Below are 2,620 nucleotides of genomic sequence, written 5' to 3' on the forward strand. Positions count from 1 at the left end.
TTCCTGCCCTTTGGGCAGGGGGCTGGACTCGATGATCTCCCGAGGTCCCTTCCAGCCCTGATGTCTATGAAATCTATGAAATTATATGATTCTGATTGACACTGTTGCTCAAGAGTTAAAGCTGTTTCCTCTGACAGGATCCAAGTTAAACAATACTTGTTTACCTGGGTTTTAAAAGGACATTTGTTTTACCCCCCTTGAATGACCAATGAAGACGAGATGTCTGACTGGCAAAGTGAAAGAGGGGAAGTCACTACTGATCAATTAACAAAATCAAGTTCCATGTGAATAGAAAGACTGAGATACTTACTTAACCTGCTTGTTTACAATAATGCCTACAGCATGCTGTGTAATATTATAGACCCGTCCAGTCTTGCCATGGTAGCATTTGTGAGGCATGCCTTGCTGAACAGTACCCATGCCCTGTTGAAAGAAAAAGACTGCCAGAATAAGAACCCTACGACAGAATAAAAACTATAGTATACTACAGGTTAAAACTGAGTACAGAGTAGAAATTTGTAAAATTCAAATAATTTTAAGTATGAAAGGTTTTTCCCCCAAAAGTTTTATTACTGGAGAGACACAAAATGAACCAATAGAGTGGTTTATCAAGTTATCTTTAGTTTACTGGTATCCTGGGAAACACATTACTCACATTTTAAAACTATAAAAACTTCTTTGACAATACTGGTTTGCTTTCAGTGCCGGTGAAATGATTTGCTCATTTTGCTCCAACTAGAGCAATCATAGGAGACAGTCATCCTCAAGCCCCAGAATGTCAAGGTAACAGATCTAGAACAGGGCAATTTGCCACCATGCTCAATTTAGAGTGATTTGGTCTTTCACTTGTTTGCTTTGTGTCAGAAGAGAGACTAGCCAAGAGATGGATGGAAGAACTGAATCTGTAGAGAATGTTATTTTGTTTTTAATTACGCTACAGTGCAAAACATACCTTAATGTCCACGATATCACCCTTCTTGTAGATTCGCATGTAAGTGGCCAGAGGAACAACTCCTATGAAATGAAACGCAGCAAATGGTCTTACAAGAGAACCACACGGTTACTAGAAGTGAGTGTTCAGAAAATACTAAACACCACTAATGGTTCTCACAGCCAGGTGAAAATGTAAGTCATATTTTCACATGAAAACCAGGAATTTAAGCAAAAAAGCCAACTGACAAGTTACAGCATAACCCAACCATTAATGTAGATAAACCACACTGCATTAAAATTTGGTTGCTCGCAATAAAAAAAAAACCCTGCTGCCTATTAACACAAAAGCAGTCCGAGCTCTACTAATTTAACACATCAATACTGCTAGCATGTCCTTCCATTTTTGAGCTAAAAATCAGCTCAAATTTAAAAATTAAGTTATTTTGCTTACATTCTAACACTGTTGAGACACAAGAAGCTATTATCTGCTAGATGCTTTCATATCAACCCTGCCCTTCACTTTTTGCCCAAAAGCTAGACCAGTATCTCCCAACTATACAGGTGATCATATTTTATATATTTATAACAAATATTTGCCCCTTTGAAACCAGCGCACACACCAACACATATACATTTTCAGTTCATTAGATTGCTGCATAAACAGGATGGTTTTCATTGATTTTTAGGGTCAGAAGGGACCTCAACAGATCATCCAGTCAGCCTCCCTGCCCTGGGCAGGAAAGAGCACTGGCGTCAGAGGACACCAGCCAGATGCTTGTCTAATTAGATGTTAGCCAAACTCTAGCTAAGGAAGTGGCTAATACAGGGCCACAACGTGGTGCCTAACTTGGCCCCAGGAACCGGCTGAGGAGCAGGAGGCCAGACCCTTTCCCACCCTGTTGGGCTCCCCTCACATCTGACAACAGGGGGTAGCAATCAACTCTGCCGCCGGATGTCCAGACCTGCGGGAGCAGCCGGCTGGAGACCCCGTGTGGCGGCACTCACCATGCTTGCGGAAGGGCCTGGAGAACATGTAGCGGGTCCCGCGCCTCTTGCCCTTGGTGTTCGTCATCCTGGCGAGTCACTGCGGGGACGACAGCGTTGCAGCGTGAGCGGGGCCGGGCGATCCTGTTTCCCCAGGGAAAAATCCGCGGCCGCGTCCCGCCAGACCCGGGCCCGATTCCCCAGGGCCTTCACAGTGCCGCCGTCCCCAACCCCCGCGTGGCGGCTCCTCCCGGCCTCCGCCCCGCGGCCCCAGCGCCGCTCCCCCACACACGGCCCCCGGCCCAGCGAGAGCACGCGGCGCCCCACTCACCTCCAAAATGGCGGCTCGGGCCGAAAGGGGGGAGGCGGGGCCCGGGCCGCCCTTAACACGGGGGCTTCGCCAGGGTTGCCCGGCTACTGCCTGACTACAAAGTCACAGGGCAGACGTCTCGAGCGTTGGGGACTTTGCATGTTTGGCTGTCGGGGGCGTGTTCAGCTTGCGGCGCATGAGTTACGGGCGGAGACTTCCCGCGGGCAGGCAGCTGTACGGACACCCAAGGACAGCAGGGGTGGGGTCTTGAGGGTCACGTGAGACCGAGGGGTCCAGGTGGGGGCTGGGCAGGAAGATGCGCAGTCGTCGCCTCCTCTGCGTGTCGCGTAGTGACGTGTGTACCCGCCTGCAGCGTGCGCCGCGGCACACGAT

The 2,620-nt window shown here is 48.7% G+C and overlaps 1 protein-coding gene across 1 annotated transcript in view; it reads right to left on the bottom strand.

The window, feature by feature from the left end:
* The window catches only part of RPL21 (ribosomal protein L21), a 3,881-nt gene extending 1,535 nt beyond the window's left edge, over positions 1 to 2,346 (bottom strand). Inside the window, exons 1-4 of the mRNA XM_019530144.1 lie at positions 2,249 to 2,346; positions 1,939 to 2,017; positions 953 to 1,014; positions 311 to 423 (exon numbers count right to left, since the gene is read on the bottom strand). Of these exons, the coding sequence (XP_019385689.1) occupies positions 311 to 423; positions 953 to 1,014; positions 1,939 to 2,005 (242 nt within the window). The 5' untranslated portion in view covers positions 2,006 to 2,017; positions 2,249 to 2,346. The remainder of the gene's footprint in view (positions 1 to 310; positions 424 to 952; positions 1,015 to 1,938; positions 2,018 to 2,248) is intronic.
* Between the last annotated feature and the right edge of the window lie 274 nt (positions 2,347 to 2,620).

Source organism: Crocodylus porosus, unplaced genomic scaffold, assembly GCF_001723895.1.
Source record: "Crocodylus porosus isolate Cpor-Errol unplaced genomic scaffold, CroPor_comp1, whole genome shotgun sequence".
In the NCBI taxonomy this organism is placed as follows: Eukaryota; Metazoa; Chordata; order Crocodylia; family Crocodylidae; genus Crocodylus; species Crocodylus porosus.